At 46.7% G+C, this 18,846-nt stretch overlaps 1 protein-coding gene across 2 annotated transcripts in view; it reads left to right on the plus strand.

The window, feature by feature from the left end:
• The window catches only part of SLC37A2 (solute carrier family 37 member 2), a 1,507,897-nt gene that overhangs the window by 1,380,333 nt on the left and 108,718 nt on the right, over window positions 1-18,846 (plus strand). Inside the window, exons 17-18 of one of the 2 annotated variants that reach the window (XM_069224550.1) lie at window positions 11,169-11,233; window positions 12,366-12,440. In XM_069224550.1, the coding sequence (XP_069080651.1) occupies window positions 11,169-11,233; window positions 12,366-12,414 (114 nt within the window). In that variant the 3' untranslated portion in view covers window positions 12,415-12,440. The remainder of the gene's footprint in view (window positions 1-11,168; window positions 11,234-12,365; window positions 12,441-18,846) is intronic. The other variant, XM_069224551.1, reaches the window with a different exon arrangement.

An 18,846-nucleotide genomic window follows, 5' to 3' on the forward strand; every position in this document is an offset into this window, starting at 1 on the left:
GGATGAGGCACTACAATGTTGCTGGTAGTCGTCTTGCTACTTTGTTGCGGTTTTGCAGGCGTCCTGGAGCAGTCAGCGGTCGATCCTTGGCAGAAGTCGAAGAGGGAAGTGCAGAGGAACTCTGGTGAGCTCTTGCATTCGTTATCTGAAGAATTCCCCAGAGAAGAGACCCTAAATAGCCAGAAAAGGAGGTTTGGCTACCAAGAAAGGAGGATTGGCTACAAAGAGAGGTAAGAGCCTATCAGAGGGGGTCTCTGACGTCACCTGCTGGCACTGACCACTCAGAGCAGTCCAGTGTGCCCCCAACACCTCTGTTGTCAAGATGGCAGAGGTCTGGGACACACTGGAGGAGCTCTGGGCACCTCCCCTGGGAGGTACTGGTCAGGGGAGTGGTCACTCCCCTTTCCTTTGTCCAGTTTTGCGCCAGAGCAGGGCTGGGGGATCCCTGAACCGGTGTAGAGTAGCTTATGCAGAGATGGCCACCATCTGTGCCCATCAAAGCATTTCCAGAGGCTGGGGGAGGCTACTCCTCCCCATCCCTTCACACCTATTTCCAAAGGGAGAGGGTGTAACACCCTCCCTCAGAGGAAATCCTTTGTTCTGCCTTCCTGGGCCAGGGCTGCCTAGACCCCAGGAGGTCAGAATCCTGTCTGAGGGGTTGGCAGCAGCAGCAGCTGCAGTGGAAACCCCGGAGAGGCAGTTTGGCAGTACCCGGGTTCTGTGCTAGAGACCCGGGAGATCATGGAATTGTCCCCCCAATACGAGAATGGTATTGGGGTGACAATTCGATGATCTTAGACATGTTACATGGCCATGTTCGGAGTTACCATTGTGATGCTATACATAGGTAGTGACCTATGTATAGTGCACGCGTGTAATGGTGTCCCCGCACTCGCAAAGTTCGGGGAATTTGCCCTGAACAATGTGGGGGCACCTTGGCTAGTGCCAGGGTGCCACACACTAAGTAACTTGGCACCCAACCTTCACCAGGTGAAGGTTAGACATATAGGTGACTTATAAGTTACTTATGTGCAGTGAAAAATGGCTGTGAAATAACATGGACTTTATTTCACTGAGGCTGCAGTGGCAGGCCTGTGTAAGGATTGTCTGAGCTCCCTATGGGTGGCAAAAGAAATGCTGCAGCCCATAGAGATCTCCTGGAACCCCAATACCCTGGGTACCTAAGCACCATATACAAGGGAATTATATGGGTGTACCAGTGTGCCAATGAGAATTGGTAAATTTAGACACTATCCTGCAGTGACAAATTTAGAAAGCAGAGAGAGCATAAACACTGAGGTTCTGGTTAGCAGAGCAGGCACCAAAAGACTGCATCACTGGTCCTCTGGGTCCCCTCTCAGCACGACGAGCGTGGTCCCTGGAACTCAGCAACACTTTCCAAGTGACTCCCACAGTCCAGTGACTCTTCAGTCCAAGTTTGGTGGAGGTAAGTCCTTCCCCACGCTAGACTGCATTGCTGGGTACCGCGTGATTTGCAGCTGCTCCGGCTCCTGTGCACTCTTCCAGGATTTCCTTCATGCACAGCCAAGCCTGGATCCCCGACACTCTAACCTACAGTGCACAACCTTATGAGTTGTCCTCCGGTGTCGTGGGACTCCCTTTTGTGACTTCGGGTGGACTCCGGTTCACTTTTCTTCTAAGTGCCTGTTCAGGTACTTCTGCGGGTGCTGTCTGCTTCTGTGAGGGCTCCCTGACTTGCTGCCCCCCCCCCTTTGTCTCCTCATCCAATTGGCGATATCCTGGTCCCTCCTGGGCCACAGCAGCATCCCAAACCCCTAACCGCGACCCTTGCAGCTAGCAAGGCTTGATTGTGGTCTTTGTGCGTGGGAACACCTCTGCAAGCTTCCTCGCAACGTGGGACATCCATCCTCCAAAGTGGAAGTTCGTAGTCCTCTTCGTTCTTGCAGAACACCAAGCTTCTTCCAACAGGTGGCAGCTTCCTTGCACCCTCAGCTGGCATTTCCTGGGCTCCTGTCCACTCTCGACACTGTCGCGACTATTGGACTTGGTCCCCTTGTCTTACAGGTACTCAGGTCCGAAAACCCACTGCTGTTGCATTGCTGGTGTTTGTTCTTCCTGCAGAATCCCCCTATCACGACTTCTGTACTCTCTGGGGGTAGTAGGTGCACTTGACACCTACCTTTCAGGGTCTTGGGGTGGCCTATTTTTCTAACCCTCACTGTTTTCTTACAGTCCCAGCGACCCTCTACAAGCTCACATAGGTTTGGGGTCCATTTGTGGTTTGCATTCCACTTTTGGAGTATATGGTTTGTGTTGCCCCTATACCTATGTACTCCTATTGCAATCTATTGTAACTTTACACTGCTTGCATTACTTTTCTTGCTAAAACCTGCATAATTGTGGTTTGTGTACATATATCTTGTGTATATAAATTATCCTCATACTGAGGGTACTCACTGAGATACTTTTGGCATATTGTCATAAAAAATAAAGTACCTTTATTTTTAGTATATCTGTGTATTCTGTTTTCTTATGATATTGTGCATATGACTCCAGTGGTATAGCAGGAGCTTTACATGTCTCCTAGTTCAGCCTAAACTGCTTTGCCATAGCTACCTTCTATCAGCCTTAGCTGCTAGAAACACCTCTTCTACACTAATAAGGGATAACTGGACCTGGCACAAGGTGTAAGTACCTCTGGTACCCACTACAAGCCAGGCCAGCCTCCTACTGGCACCACACAGGGAACACATACAGGCCACAAACGTATGAGCACTGGGGTCCTGGCTAGCAGGATCCCAGTGACACATATCAAACATACTGACAACATATGGTTTTCACTATGAGCACTGGACTGGGGGAGTCACTTGGATAGAGTTCCTGTGTTCCAGGAACCACGCTCGTCAGGATGAGAGGGGACCTAGAGGACCGGTGATGCAGTCTTTTGGTGCCTGCGGGGAATTTGCCCTGAACGATGTGGGGCCACCTTGGCTAGTGCCAGGGTGCCACACACTAAGTAACTTGGCACCCAACCTTCACCAGGTGAAGGTTAGACATATAGGTGACTTATAAGTTACTTATGTGCAGTGAAAAATGGCTGTGAAATAACGTGGACTTTATTTCACTGAGGCTGCAGTGGCAGGCCTGTGTAAGGATTGTCTGAGCTCCCTATGGGTGGCAAAAGAAATGCTGCAGCCCATAGAGATCTCCTGGAACCCCAATACACTGGGTACCTAAGCACCATATACAAGGGAATTATATGGGTGTACCAGTGTGCCAATGAGAATTGGTAAATTTAGACACTAGCCTGCAGTGACAAATTTAGAAAGCAGAGAGAGCATAAACACTGAGGTTCTGGTTAGCAGAGCAGGCACCAAAAGACTGCATCACTGGTCCTCTGGGTCCCCTCTCAGCACGACGAGCGTGGTCCCTGGAACTCAGCAACTCTTTCCAAGTGACTCCCACAGTCCAGTGACTCTTCAGTCCAAGTTTGGTGGAGGTAAGTCCTTCCCCACGCTAGACTGCATTGCTGGGTACTGCGTGATTTGCAGCTGCTCCGGCTCCTGTGCACTCTTCCAGGATTTCCTTCGTGCACAGCCAAGCCTGGATCCCCGACACTCTAACCTACAGTGCACAACCTTATGAGTTGTCCTCCGGTGTCGTGGGACTCCCTTTTGTGACTTCGGGTGGACTCCGGTTCACTTTTCTTCTAAGTGCCTGTTCAGGTACTTCTGCGGGTGCTGTCTGCTTCTGTGAGGGCTCCCTGACTTGCTGCCCCCCCCCCCTTTGTCTCCTCATCCAATTGGCGATATCCTGGTCCCTCCTGGGCCACAGCAGCATCCCAAACCCCTAACCGCGACCCTTGCAGCTAGCAAGGCTTGATTGTGGTCTTTGTGCGTGGGAACACCTCTGCAAGCTTCCTCGCAACGTGGGACATCCATCCTCCAAAGGGGAAGTTCGTAGTCCTCTTCGTTCTTGCAGAACACCAAGCTTCTTCCAACAGGTGGCAGCTTCCTTGCACCCTCAGATGGCATTTCCTGGGCTCCTGTCCACTCTCGACACTGTCGCGACTATTGGACTTGATCCCCTTGTCTTACAGGTACTCAGGTCTGAAAACCCACTGCTGTTGCATTGCTGGTGTTTGTTCTTCCTGCAGAATCCCCCTATCACGACTTCTGTACTCTCTGGGGGTAGTAGGTGCACTTGACACCTACCTTTCAGGGTCTTGGGGTGGCCTATTTTTCTAACCCTCACTGTTTTCTTACAGTCCCAGCGACCCTCTACAAGCTCACATAGGTTTGGGGTCCATTTGTGGTTTGCATTCCACTTTTGGAGTATATGGTTTGTGTTGCCCCTATACATATGTACTCCTATTGCAATCTATTGTAACTTTACACTGCTTGCATTACTTTTCTTGCTAAAACCTGCATAATTGTGGTTTGTGTACATATATCTTGTGTATATAAATTATCCTCATACTGAGGGTACTCACTGAGATACTTTTGGCATATTGTCATAAAAAATAAAGTACCTTTATTTTTAGTATATCTGTGTATTCTGTTTTCTTATGATATTGTGCATATGACTCCAGTGGTATAGCAGGAGCTTTACATGTCTCCTAGTTCAGCCTAAGCTGCTTTGCCATAGCTACCTTCTATCAGCCTTAGCTGCTAGAAACACCTCTTCTACACTAATAAGGGATAACTGGACCTGGCACAAGGTGTAAGTACCTCTGGTACCCACTACAAGCCAGGCCAGCCTCCTACTGGCACCACACAGGGAACACATACAGGCCACAAACGTATGAGCACTGGGGTCCTGGCTAGCAGGATCCCAGTGACACATATCAAACATACTGACAACATATGGTTTTCACTATGAGCACTGGGCCCTGGCTAGCAGGATCCCAGTGAGACAGTAAAAACACCCTGACATATACTCACAACAGGCCACAAGTGGGGGTAACAAGGCTAGAAAGAGGCTACCTTCCTACATCCACCCACATGAATAGAGTCCCTGAAAAGAACCGGGGAGCAGGATTGTGGAACCACTTCACAGAGGAGGGGAGGGACACTTTGCTAGCTTTGGGTAAGGGGTACAACCTCACCTACGCTGATATGAAGGAGGCCCTTCTCACTCGGTATGGTCTCACTCCTGACCAGTACAGTGATCAGTTTAGGCAGAGTAAGAAAACTGAGTCCCAGACCTGGTTAGAGTGTGTAGATTCATTTTCCAGAGCACTGGATGGTTGGGTGAAGGGCAGTAATGTGACAGATTTTCAGGGGCTGTACAACTTAATTGCTGTGTTTTGCAGAGGTATGCCAGCACTTGACTGATAGTAAGCTGACTGACCCAGGAAGCTTGCTATGGAGGTGGACCGCTGGGTGAATACCAGGGTCCACAAGAAGGTTTATGGGGAAGACTCAGCCAGAGGTGGGCAGGGTTCCCAGAAGGAGAGGGAAGTCAAGGGAGACGCAGAGCGGTCCAAGGATAAGGAGGGAGAAAAAGAGTCCCAGGCCCCTTCTGACAGGAAGGAGGGAAGTTCTGGTAGGCGGTGGCCCAGGGCACCCCATTTTCAACCCCGGTGCTTTGAATGTTTCCAGTTAAGACACATGAAAGAGGACTCTGTCTGTCCTAAAACAACCCTCATTGGTGGCCCCTCTACTGAGGTGGCTAATGTGGCTTTAGGGGGAGGTAGCCCCCAGGGGCAGGTATTAGACCATGCCATGATATCCTTAGTTGGGAGGTTGACTCAGAGGGTGAGTTGGTGATCCCTGAGGGTGGGAGTCGTCACTTCCACGAGGTAACAGTGAATGGGGTCCCAGTCACTGCTCTGAGGGACAGTGGGAGTAGCCATACAATGATGGTGGAAAGGCTTGTCTCCCCAGAACAGTACACCGGCCAGGTGTGTAGGGTGACACCAGCCAATCGGCTGGACTTCTTCCGTCCTATGGCCCTGGTATCCCTAGAGTGGGGTGGGGAGGTGACCCAGAGGCGGGTCATAGTCAGTCCCCAGATGCCCATAGGCTGGCTTCTGGTGAATGAGTTGCCCCAGGTGTCAGGGGAACTGGGAGGGGTGGCCCCCAGAGGCACCCTCCCAGTCAAGTTGTCTGGGGTTGCCACTCCAAGGCGGAGGGTACCGGATCCCAGCACGAGGGACAGGAGGAGGGAGAGCCCACCCCTGTCCCCTGCTCATCCTGAGGGTACAGACCCAAGGGTGAGTGACCAGTCTCAGGACACCACTCCTTAATTCTGGATTCTTTGTAGACTTCATTGCAGTTTCTTGGTAATGCAGGCATAGAGTGCATTGCCGTAGTCCAGTTTGCTAGTGACGAGTGCTTGGGTGATTGTCTTCCTCATGTCGGAGGGGATCCACTTGAAGATCTTTTGAAGGAGTCGGAAGGTGTGGAAGCATGACGATGAGACGGCATTGACTTGGCGGATCATGGACAAAGAGTAGTCCATGATGATGCCCAGATTGCATGTGTGGTCCGTGGGAGCTGGGCGTTTCCCAGTGCAGTAGGTCACCAGGAATCTTTCCAGGTGGAAGGGGTGGAGCCGATTACGAGGATCTCCATCTTGTCCAAGTTGAGTTTGAGGCAGCTGGCTTCCATCCAGGGGGTTACTGTTCTCATCCCATTGTGGAAATTTCTCTTGGCTTTTGCAGGGTCGTCGGACAGGGAGAGGATCAGTTAGGTATTGTCAGCAAAGGAGATGATGTTTAGCCTGTGTTGTTTGTTCTTGGCTAGCAGGCCATGTAGATGCTGAAAGGCGTCGGGCTGAGTGATGATCCTCGAGGAACTTTGCAGCATAGAACTTTGGGTTCTGATGTGAACGGCAGTAGTCTGACACTGAGCTCTTCCGGTGAGGAAGGGCCTGATCCATTCCAGTGCTTCATCATGGACGCTGGTGTCGTGGAGTCTGGTGCAAAGGGTGAAGTGGGAGACCGTGTCAAATGCAGTGGAGAGGTCGAGGAGGATGAGTGCTGCTGTGCCTCCATGTTCTAGTACAGTGCATATGTCGTCGGTGGCTGCTAGAAGTGCTGTTTCTGTGCAGTGGTTGCTCCTGAATCCGGATTGGGATGAGTCTGGTATTTGGTGTGCCTTGTGGAATTTGGTGAGTTTCTGGTTGACGCCCTTTTCCACTGCTATGGCTAGGAAAGGGAGGAGAGAAATGGGTCTGTAGTTTTTCAGCTCCATAGGGTCAGCGGTGGGTTTTTTGAGTAGCTGGTTGATCTCGGCTTGCTTCCAGTCTGAACGAAAGGTGGCAGCCTCAAAGGATCGGTAGATAGTTCGGCAGAGCTCAGGTGCTATGATGCCACTGGCCAGGTTGAAGATGTGATGAGGGCACAGATCCGAGGGTGCTCACGACTGGAAGGAGTTCAGGAGTCTTTGGGTGTCCTCTTTGTTGATGGGGGTCCAGGAGTTCAGGACCTGGTGTGGTGCTGGGTCCGTGGTGGTGTTTGTGGGCGGTGCGGGTGGGTTTTGGTTCTTGAAGCCTTCGTAAATGTCTTGAATTTTTTGGTGGAAGAAGGTGGCATGGTCGTCGCAGAGCTCCTCTGCGGGATGGATGGATTAGGTGTATGTCCTAAGGTTCTGCATTGGACACCCTGTTCCTTGATGCCAAGATTTTCTGTGTGTTGCTGCTTAGTTTAACATTTCCTGCAGAGATTCTGTCAGACCATGTTGACACATTCTATCAGGCATCTGCTCTGTTTCTCAGAGCTTGCCGGCTTCCTGCAAGTTGCTACGTCTCACTTCACACTGCTCATCTTCTATGTCTATGGACCCCGCTGTACCTCCCACACTGACCATCCAACACCTCTATATGCCTCTCACTGCAGTTTCATCTGCTTAACACCAGATTCTGCATCTCCTCTGCCTTGTCTTCTGTCTCCTTTAGGCTTCAGTCCCGCTTCAAGGAGCCCAGTCATTCATCTTCTGTCACCATAGTCACTCCACAGATTCTCCACCCCCCTCCTGCCTTGCAAGGGTTCAGGTTTATAGGCAAGTGTGCACCACTCTGTGTTTTCTCCCCATCTACTGTGTCAGCCGGATCGTGGCTTTCACTATATGTGATACACTTTCTGCCAAGGGGGACACCGCATGTGTATGTCCACAACAAATATCACCAGCATTTTTTGCCATTGGAAACCCCACTATCTGTTCTACATTGGTTGAGGCACGCACCAAGATTGCGTGCTTTCTTCATCTTTATCTGCAAAATTCTGCAGGAGGCTTTAGGACTAATAGAACGACACCCGAGAGAGACTGTAGTACAGGATTAGTCAGCCATCTTGCTGGCCACCATCCTTTTCTCAAGGTTGAAGCCCTTCATGCATCCCAGCTATTTTTAAACAGCTTTGAAAGTAGAACCACTCAATTACATACTCTTTAGATGAACTATAATGTTATAAATGACCTGCATTGCCAGTTCCATGCATGACTCTTCTTTCACTGTCGTGTGTATACCCTATACACCTCAACACACACATCTTGAACATCCTCTTTCAAATAGAAAGTTGCCTTTTAAACATGATGACGCCTTGGTGGATGTTTAAACGACAAAGAAAACATGAGTGTTTAGAAGAACGGTTTCACCGTTCTAAAGCATAAAATAGGATTTCGGAGTTTGAATTCAGATAACATAGTGCTCAAAACAACTGCTGATGGCGTGAGGCACCAGAACGCTATGTAGGGGCGCCAATGTCTGGCAGAAGTGGATAATTATATGGTACCAAGTCACTTGGTTCTAGTTCATGAATTCGGTTGCTACAGCCACTTTTGTATATACCCCTGTCCGAAAGCACTCCTGAAGCTCTTTATAAAAAACCCAGGAAATAATAATGAAATTAACAAATTGCAAGTGTTGCAAAAGTCACTGGTATGAACAATCTTTTATTTACCATGGGAAGCGCGCATTATGTTCTAACTGCTATAACTGATTTGGCTCCTCATAGAGACTAGAGTTGATTCAATTTAAGACTGTTAACGTCACAATTTTACTTTGTCATGACTCCAGAATGTTGATTTAATCCCTGTTGGCCTAGTAGAGTGCTTGGATCAGTTGGCAAAAATATTCTAGGCTCTCCAAATTCATCAAGAAAAAAGCTGAGGTACATCTTTTCCAGTAATCGTGAGCAACCTGTAGAATGCTGTGCTCGTGCTGAGGCAGCTAAAACCACCATAGCTATGTATGTCTTCCCATCTGATATAATGCCTAGTTTCCTGGCGGGTCTTTTGATGCTACATTGAAATAGGATGATGATTTTAGCTCCGATCTTTTTTTTTAGCCTCCTAAAATGTCTTAATGAGTTTTATACTTTACTCTTATTGTTGGTAACATGCTATGTGTAGAAGAGACCAAGACGGCAATCATTTGGAAGTGCTTTATGTGTGCTCCCTAGGCAATACCAAGTTCAATTTTGGATAGAGCCTCTAGACTTGCCTTTTTTATATTCTGAGGTTAATGCCACAATATCATGTTTTCTCGCTGTCCATTGTGCCCTAGTGCAGATAACTGAAGAAATTCAATCTCTAAAAGCTTAACTCCAGAAATCCTCAACACGCACACACTTTAGTTGGAAAAATGCATATTTATAATTTGCTTTAACTCTGTTGGTCACAGCTGGCTGGGCTGAGCATCAACAACAAGTGATGGACGGAATGCTGACCATTGTCAAACACTCACCCCCAGTCACAGATCTGGGTTTAATCCATTGTTCTTTTGATCACCATGCCACCCCAGTTTGGACCCAGCCATATGCAAATCAGTCTTGACCCTGTTCCTCATGGGAACAGTCCAGCCCGAACTGCCAAGCCAGGTCCTCACTGGACCGGAAACAAGCATCCTGGGACCGGTTTCGGGGTTGAGCATCCACTGCACGGGTCAGTTTACAATCTGCAGGTCACAGGTTTGATTTTGACTATTGAACATCAGCATCCTTACTGAGTTGGTGGCAGGCATCTCTGCAAGATTGTTCAGTAACAGTGCTTCCCATGCAGTAAATGGAAACAATTTGTGGGAACTTTTTAGCTGCTTTAGTCTGGCTTATAGAAATAGAGAAGAAACAAATATGATCTAAACGCGCACTTTTTCCTTCTCTGATATATCTCCACCGTCTGTGTTCCATTTTTCACTCTCATATTCTCATCTTCCCTCATCTGTTCCTGTTCAGCACTCTTAGGCACCTTGAAGGTGTAAGCCCTTACAAGCAACTCAGTGGCATAACACCCGTTATTTAAGCTCCAAGAAAATCAAGTTTGTACTATTCACATAAACATTTCTTGGGTGAAGAGTCAGATAGCTGACTGGTTAGTGAGGACAATAGATGTGGTTACAGGTATCTCCTTTCCCTCCCATTGTCCTGCCCTTGGCTGAAGTTAAATTGACTATCAGAATTATAATTTTCCTCGGTCTACAGAAGTGGCATTTCTATGCTTAGTATTATTTTGTATGGACAGTGAGTAGAGCCGTATGAAGGCTGGCTGTAGCCATGATTATGACACCGTGACCTCACGTCTGGTGAAAGCTAAAGTAATGGATGGATTTCATGCATGAAAAAGGTTCGCAATCAAAAGAATACATGAAATTAAAACTTCAGTTGCGTATTACATTATCCAACAGCCCACCTCTAAGCACTTCTAGTTTTAGCCGATATTGCGACTGTAGCTCTATGGGGTAACATGATTTTCCCACAATTAGAATGTTTACGTGGAAGTAAGTGCGAAAATACAGAGGTCCTGGAACTGTACGTGATAACTTAACTCTGTACGTTGGAATTGTGTTTACCTGTGATTGTTTGGCACATATCAAGTTATTGTTCAAGCTATTGCTACACAACACAGTGGTTTTCTGAAGACATCTTGATGCAGGTCCGATAACAACACTGATAAATGCCCGATCGAGGGAACGTGACTTTGTAAGCTAAAAGGCAGTCGTTGTAGGGAGATGCAATTAATGCATATAATTCTTCTTACAGAGTCAAGGTCATAGAACTCATTGCGCTTTGGATTTGATTATAACAGAGCTCATTTAATTTATGTCCCATTCACTGCAATTGGTAGTGCATGAATTTTCCTGCCGTCTGATCTCATGCGAGTAGCATCCATCTTCTTCCCTCATTCCTTTTTCTCTTTTTTTCCTTGTATGAGATTGTAAGAACATTCTTTTTTACTCTCCTGCAGTTGCTGTCACGATTGGTGTACAAGGAGACCTGCGGATGGTGCACAATGCTAACGAAAAGGAAAGGGTATGCATGATTTAACACTGAGATTGAGACATTAACAGAGGCTCAAATGTAGACATATTATATTGGTTTGATAGGGACAGGGTGACAGGAAATCTGTTTGCTTTAAAAGTATTTTCTGGCCCCGTGCTATGACTGAATAGTTGCCTCATTGAGGTGCAGCAGCACCTGCCCAAATGTATAGAATTCTAATTTTCGTTTGCTCTTGTCATATGGCAGCACACGTATTGACAAGTTATCTTTCATCCCAAAAAAATCCCAAAGATTTGAGACTTCTTCCACGAAACCTATGTGATTTACTAAAAGCATCGCAGCACTCATCTTAATTTATTTATCCAGCCAGGCAGGTGGTAAATGTCTCCACTGGGCGTTAATGCAGGGGATGATAAATTACAAAAAGTAAAAACTATTTGCCATTTACAAGAAAAATGGAAGAATGGACTGCCTTGTCCGCTTGGCAGATCATTGAATACCCTGTCGCAAATTTCTCTGCCAGGAGAAGTTGTCCACCCCACACAGCTGACCTCTTTTTGTACTATCCCAGAGGATGGTTAAAGCTCCGCAGGCAATCTGGTTTCATGGACATGTACTGGTGCCCCAACATTCACTGTAAAACATTATTCCAGCAAATAACTGGTCTCGTCCAGAGGAGCGTGTGCCTGGTCAGCACTGGCTTCATAATACTAACCCATAATTAGTAGTGTACAACAGCAGAGGGAACGACGTACTGTGTATGGGTGTGTCCTCTAACACATTAGGCCCCTCTTGTCCACTGTCAGTACAGGGAGCCCACATATGTGAAAGTCATGCCTTGCATACTGGAACAGTAGGCCCCCACTTGGTAGTAGCCCAGTTGTTATTAGGATGGAATGACCGCTCCTTACTCTAATAGATGCCTTTCTCCATTGGAAATCCCGCCACTAACCTAGTATGATGGGTGCAAGATATAGAATAACTTAATTTAGCACCTCTAGCTATCAAGTGGCAAGGTTTAGTAATTACACAGAGAGCCTCCCTGGGAAGACTTGATCCCTTGTATATGATCGTCAAGATCAGACTATAGTTAATCATTCTCTTGAAAACATGAACTGCTTTCATTTGTAGCTAAAAGGCTGTCATCAATGTGTCTTCATAGCTCGGCTCTGGTTTTAAAGTCCAAATTAGCACTGGATGACACGAAGTAATTGACAAAACCTATGTGTTGTAAATTGTAAGTATTTTCACTATTTATTTGCTTCTTTTCGCAGCTGTGGTGTGACTAATCTATGGATCAGTTCATTTAAAATTAATAATTGATTTTTTTTTTTTTTTTGGAGTTGATTTGGGCGATGAAGTGCAAATTACTTTACTGAATCAAGCGTTGTTTCTGTATTAAACTGTGGTGGATTATATAATGCATACCAATGCTTTTTTCTCTTTCAACTTTTCTTGTAAGGCACTACATCGCAGTATTACATTCATGAGAGTTGGGTGCCTTATGAAATCATTTTCAAGAATGGAGTAGAAAACATGATTGATCTTAATCGCTGTATATGGCAGTATGAACCAGGAGATGCACCTGGTTAATAGGTTGGTGACTGATAGGTTTGGATAGTGTTACTCACATCGTATGACCTAATATTCTCCGACACCATGAGTCAATCAGAGGCACCAAAATGCAATGGATTTTTATCTCTGGAACAGCTGTTAGAGACTCCAGCCAACAAACGTAATTTTAGCTTATTCTAAGCAATTAATGAGAAGTTACTATTGCAACTGGTTTTTCCTTATAGCGCCATGGCAGTCCTTTAACAATAGGTGGTACAATACTTATATTTTCAAGAGACAGACTAGGATACGTGTATTCATGCAGTGTACAACTAGCTGTTCAGTTATCTGTCGGAGTTGGGGACAATTACTTATATTAAGATCACTTGTCATTTATCTAAACAGTGCCAGTATGGCTGTTTGTGCTTGCATCAAGCCACACAATGCGATCTAAAATTGCCAAACAGGAAAATACTACGCCGAGGCCTTTCCAAAATGGATCTTTGGGACACCTTTGTTTTCAATAACAAACCTCTCAACAATAATGAATGCTTGAGATGGTCAGGATCATTGATATAGTGAGCTTGAAGACCGCCATTCTGATTCAGTAACTGTGATAGAGACTTCTAGCTGCAGATTCTTCACCTTTTGAATTTTCTCCAGCCATCAGCATGGTCCCGGACACTTTTCAGCAATACCTCTTTACATCGGAAGGTTGTGCCTTGTGGCTCTGCACTGATGCTGTTCTGCTCTGGAAATCAAGTACAGGGCCGATGTAGGTGCCACTCCTACTTGCCAATTCTTTTCTTTTTGCACCTTCTGACATGGATTTAAAGCTCCCTCTCATCTCTCTGAGACACTTACCTCGATATTTCATCTAAATTCCTACAGTGTGCAGCGGATGTCATTCCCTAAAACAACAGGTTTCAAGCCTTGTAGGGATGGTGGAAGACAAATGTTTGTGACGGATTGTAGTGAATCCTAGTTTGTAATAATGGGAAACAGAGGTTAGCTTAGCATTTGGCTTGCAGACTCCTGCCCCGGTCACCTAGTGACTTTTACCCTACTTAGCTTGCTCTGTTTTAGCGCATTTATTTAATTATATTTTTTAAGATGGCTGCCTTGTTTCTAGTTAGGCCAATGTTTTAGTTTCAGGTTATCAGCGCCACTGTGGTAAGGCGTCAATATAGGTAGGGACAGACCACTTACTGTCAGGGAGAGTGCTGCCAACAACTACAATGTTTTGAAAGATGCACTCTTAGATGAATTTGGCTTAACCACTGAACAATACGGGATAAAGTTCAGAGATACCAGAAAGAGTCCTCTCAGGACTGGACAGACTTTGTAGACTGTTCAGTGAAGGCCTTGGAGAGATGGTTACATGGCAGTACGGTGACTGACTGTGAAAGCCTGTATAATCGAATTTTGAGAGAGCATATCTTGAATAGTTGTGTTAGACATCTTGCATTAGTACTTGGTAGACTCAGATCTGACCTCTCCCCAAGAATTGGGAAAGAAGGCAAACAAAAGGGTCAGAACAAGAGTGAGCAGAAAAGCTCATACAGGGGGTGACAAGGATGGCAAGAAGGATGGTAAGTCTCATTACTAGGGTGGGGACGAAGACAAAAAGAATTCTGAGTCTTTATCAGGCCCATAAAAATCCTCCAGGGGAGGTGGGTCCAAATCCTCTTCTCACAATCAAAAGACGCCATGGTGTTATTTATGTAAAAGTAAAGGCCATTGGGCAAGTGATCCCACTTGTCCAAAGAAAAACACCAAGGCTCCCACCACCACAAACCCAACTGCGTCTACTAGTGCCCCTAGTAATAGCAGTGGTGGAATGAATACTACAAATAGCTAGACAAAGGATGTAGCTGGGCTCACCATTGGTAATGTAGTGTGGGTTGGTCTAGTTAGGGAGACCACAGAGGCTGTTTTAGTCTCTGATGGTGGTACTGATTTTGCCACCTTAGTTGCTTGTCCCCTTAATAAGGGTAAGTACAAGCCAACTACTCCTAATAAATGGTGTTGAGGCCTACATGGACAAAGGAGCCAGTGTCACCATGGTGATAGAGAAACTGGTTGCCCCTGAACAACACCTACTTGGTCAGCAGTACCAAGTGAATGATGCTCGTAACAACACTCTTAGCCACCCCATGGCTGTTGTGAATCTCAACTCTGGGGGGGGGGGTTACTGGTCCAAAGAAAGTTGTGGCAGCCACTGATTTACCTGTAGACTGCTTACAAGGAAATTATATGGAAACATCAGCTTGGGCTGAAGTGGAGTTGGAGGCTCATGCAGCAATGCTGGGTATTCCAGGGCATATCTTTGCTCTCACAAGGGCTCAGGCCCAGAAGCAAGGAGGACAGGAAAACTTGGATCCTGGAAAAATGGACCATGTGCTCCCAAAAGCTAGGGGTAGAAAGAGTAAATCCTTGCCAGCTATCCCTCCCTCTCCAGAAGATTCCCCTTTTGAGGAAGAGGAATCATCTCCCAGTGCAGAACCTACACCAGAAGTGCTGGCAGCTGGCACTGCTGAGCTTTTTGGTGCAGGGGGTCCTGCTAGGGAAGAGCTGAGTGTGGCACAGCAGACCTGTCCCACACTAGAGGGGCCAAGACAGCAAGCTGTCAAACAGCAAATGGGGATGTCACTGATACCCACAATGTCTATTGGGAAGATAACCTACTGAGGCAAGGGACCCTAAACCTGGAGCTGCCAGGAGATTGCCCATCCATTTGCAGTATAGAGAGCTTCTTCTCACTTTGGCTCATGACATTCCTTTGGCTGGGCATTTGGGACAAAGTAAAACATGAGACAGACTTGTTCCATTGTTTCACTGTCCTCACATGTCAGAGGACACAAGGGAGTTTTGTCACTCCTGTGTGACCTGCCAAGCCAGTGGCAAGACTGGTGGCACACCTAAGGCCCCCTTAATTCCACTTCCTGTGGTTGGGGTGCTCTTTGAGAGGGAAGGGGTTGACATTGTTTGGCCCCTTGACCCTCCAACAGCTTCAGGCAATAGATTCACCCTAGTAGTAGTGGACCATGCCACTAGGTAACCTGAAGCTATAACCTTAAGGACCACTACACCTCCTGCAGTGGCAAAAACCCTCCTGGGAATTTTTTCCAGAGTGGGCTTCCCTAAGGAAGTGGTTTCAGACAGAGGTAGTAACTTCATGTCTGCATATCTCAAATCAATGTGAAAGGAGTGTGGTATTAACTACAAGTTCACCACTCCTGATCATCCACAGATTGTTTAAGAGATTTAACAAAACTCCCAAAGGCATGATCATGGGACTCCCTGAAAAGCTCAGGAGAAGATGGGGTGTCCTGTTGCCATGCCTCTTTTTTCCTTATAGGGAGGTACCACAGAAAGGAGTGGACTACAGCCCATTCAAACTCCTCTTTGGACACCCTGTAAGAGGTCCCCTTGCTCTTGTAAAGGAGGGTTGGGAACAACCTTTAAAATCTCCCAAACAAGATATTGTGGACTATGTGCTTGGCCTCAGATCATGGATGGCTGAGTACATGAAAAAGGCCACTAAAACCTTCAGGTCAGCCAAGAGCTCCAAAAGCAATGGCATGACCAGAAGGCTGTCCTGACTCAGTACCAACCAGGACAGAAGGTGTGGTTATTGGAGCCTGTGACACCAAGAGCACTCCAGGACAAATGGAGTGGACCCCATCTCATGGTGGAGAAGCAAGGTGAGGTCACCTATTTGGTGGACCTGGGCACTGCCAGAAGCCCTCTTAGGGTGCTTCATGTCAATCGCCTTAAACCTTACTATGAGAGGGCTGACTTAACCCTGCTTATGGCCACAGATGAGGGGCAGGAGGAAGAGAGCGACCCTCTCCCTGACCTCTTCACCACTGAAGCTGAAGGCTTAGTGGAGGGAGTTGTACTAGCAGATTGCCTTAATGCTGAGCAGAGGGACAACTGCATAAATCTCCTTGGACAATTCTCTGACCTCTTCTCACTAGTTCTAGGTACAACTACCTGGTGTGAGCACACAATTGACATTGGAGACAGTTTACCTACCAAAAGTAAAATTTATAGACAGCCTGACCATGTCAGAGACGGTATCAAACAAGAGGTACAGATAATGTTAGATCTTGGAGTGGTTGACCCCTCTGAAAGCCCCTGCACCTGCCCAGTGTTGCTTGTCCCCAAACCTCATTGTAAAGAAGGAAAGAAGGAAATGTGGTTTTCTGTGGACTACAGGGGTCTCAATCAAGTAACAAAAACTGATGCTCACCCTATACCCAGGGCAGATGAGCTGATAGATATACTGGCTTCTGTCAAGTATCTAAGCACTTTTGATTTAACTGCAGGGTATTAGCAGATTAAGTTATCAGAAGATGCAAAACCAAAGACAGCATTTTCAACCATTGGGGGGCATTATCAATTCACAGTTATGCCCTTTTGATTGACAAATGCACCTGCCACTTTTCAGAGGTTGGTGAACACAGTCCTCCAAGGATTGGAAGCCTTTAGTGCAGCATATCTACGTGATATTGCTGTCTTTAGCTCCACCTGGGATGATCACCTGGTCCACCTGTGGAACGTTCTGGAGGCCATGCAAAAGGCAGACCTCTCTATCAAGGCCTCAAAGTGCCAGATAGGGCAGGGGAAAGTGGTTTATCTGTGCACCTTGTTGGTGGGGAACAGATTGTACCACTGCAGGGGAAGATCCAAACCATTATGGAATGGACTCCCCCTACAACTCAGACCCAAGTGAGAGCCTTCCTAGGCCTCACTGAGTACTACAGGAGGTTCATCAAGCATTATGGCACTATAGTTACCCCTCTTAATGACCTCACATCAAAGAAGATGCCTAAAAGGTATTATGGACAGCTAGCTGTCAAAAGGCTTTCGATGAGCTCAAACAGGCCATGTGCTCTGCACCGGTCCTCAAAAGCCCTTGTTACTCCAAAAAATTCATTGTACAAACTGATGCTTCTGAATTAGGGGTAGGGGCAGTTCTATCACAGCTAAACACAGAGGGCCAGGATCAACCTGTTGCTTTTATCAGCAGGAGGTTGACCCCTATAGAAAAGCATTGGTGTGCCATAGAGAGGGAGGCCTTTGCTGTGGTCTGGGCCTTGAAAAAGTTGGGACTTTACCTCTTTGGTACTCACTTTATTGTTCAGACAGACCACAAACCTCCTATTATGGCTTAAACAAATGAAAGGTGAAAAGCTTAAATTGTTGAGGTGGTCCCTCTCCCTACAGGGAATGGACTATACGGTGGAACATAGACCTGGGAGTACCCACTCCAATGCAGATGGACTCTCTGAATTTTTCCACTCAGACAATGAAGACTCATCTGGGCAAGGTTAGCCTTATTGTCCCTCGTTTTGGGGGGGGGGGGTGTTGTGTAGGAAAGTACCATCTTTCTTGGGATGTTACCCCCAATTTTACATGTATGTCAGTATGTTTTGCCTGTCTCACTGGGATCCTGCTAGCCAGGACCCCAGTGCTCATAGTTTGTGGCCTAAATGTGTATACCTGTGTAGTGCCTAACTTTGTTTTGATGCTCTGCTAATCAGAACCTCAGTGCTCATGCTCTCTCTGCCTTTAAATTTGTCACAATAGGCTAGTGACTACATTTACCAATTTCACTGGGCATACTGAAACACACTTAAAATTCCCTAGTATATGGTACCTAGGTACCCAGGGTATTGGGGTTCCAGGAGATCCATATGGGCTGCGGTATTTTTTTTGCCACACATAGGGACCTCAGACAAACCTTTACACAGGACTGCCTTTGCAACCTGAGTGAAATAATGCACATGTTATTTCACAGCCATTTTCACTGCACTTAAGTAACTTATAAGTCACCTATATGTCTAACCTTCACTTGCAGAAGGTTAGGTGCAAAGTTACTAAGTGTGAGGGAACCCTTGCACTAGCAAATTTGCCCCCAACTAGTTCAGGGCCATTTCCCCGGACTTTGTGAGTGCGGGGACACCATTACACGTGTGCACTACATATAGGTCAATACCTATATGTAGCTTCACAATGGTAACTCCGAATATGGCCATGTAACATGTCTAAGGTCATGGAATTGTCCCCCAGATCCATGC

Source organism: Pleurodeles waltl, chromosome 3_1 (assembly GCF_031143425.1).
Source record: "Pleurodeles waltl isolate 20211129_DDA chromosome 3_1, aPleWal1.hap1.20221129, whole genome shotgun sequence".
NCBI classification, from domain to species: domain Eukaryota; kingdom Metazoa; phylum Chordata; class Amphibia; order Caudata; family Salamandridae; genus Pleurodeles; species Pleurodeles waltl.